At 61.4% G+C, this 678-nt stretch overlaps 1 protein-coding gene across 1 annotated transcript in view; it reads left to right on the top strand.

Annotated features, from left to right (window-relative positions):
* LOC104494941 (unconventional myosin-If-like) overlaps positions 1-678 on the top strand; it is a gene marked incomplete at both ends in the record, with an annotated part of 7,301 nt that overhangs the window by 5,529 nt on the left and 1,094 nt on the right. The window contains 3 exons of the mRNA XM_010137849.1: positions 57-226; positions 338-483; positions 579-675. Of these exons, the coding sequence (XP_010136151.1) occupies positions 57-226; positions 338-483; positions 579-675 (413 nt within the window). The remainder of the gene's footprint in view (positions 1-56; positions 227-337; positions 484-578; positions 676-678) is intronic.

Genomic DNA, 678 nt, shown 5'->3' with positions numbered 1-678 from the left:
CTGAGCCGCCAGCACAGAGCCCTGTCCGACCAGCAGCGCTTCGGGGTCCCTCGCAGCCTGCAACATCCTCTACAACTTCAAAGAGCGGCGGAGGAACAGCATCAACAGGAATTTCGTGGGCGATTACCTGGGCATGGAGGAGCGGCCGGAGCTGCGCCAGTTCCTGGCCAAGCGGGAGCGGGTTGACTTTGCCGACTCCGTCACCAAGTATGACCGGAGGTTCAAGGTACCTGGACCCTTCGGACAGGCCAAGCCGTGGCTCCTGGTGGCTGCCTTTGGGTGGGATGTGTGTGCAGGGCTTGTTCCCCCCTCACCCCCTGCTTCTGTCCTTTCCCAGCCCATCAAGCGGGACTTCATCCTCACCCCAAAGTGCTTCTACCTGATCGGGCGGGAGAAGGTGAAGAAAGGTCCTGAGAAGGGGCAGATCAAGGAGGTGCTCAAGAAGAAGGTGGAGCTCCAGGCGGTGAGTGGCGTCTCGCTGAGGTGCGTAAGGGAGGTCCCTACCAGCTCCCCACCCAGTGCCAACGGCACCGGCCTTGCCCCCCACTGACACCCCTGCACCGGGGCTGCTCCTCCAGCACCAGGCAGGATGATTTCTTCATCCTCCATGAGAACGATGCCGACAACTTCTTGGAGTCCATCTTCAAGACGGAGCTGGTCAGGCCGCTGTGCAAAAGC

This window comes from Buceros rhinoceros, unplaced genomic scaffold, assembly GCF_000710305.1.
Source record: "Buceros rhinoceros silvestris isolate BGI_N320 unplaced genomic scaffold, ASM71030v1 scaffold20740, whole genome shotgun sequence".
In the NCBI taxonomy this organism is placed as follows: domain Eukaryota; kingdom Metazoa; phylum Chordata; class Aves; order Bucerotiformes; family Bucerotidae; genus Buceros; species Buceros rhinoceros.
The sequence above is the reverse complement of the archived record's forward strand: the minus strand, read 5'-3'. Positions and strand labels throughout refer to the sequence as shown.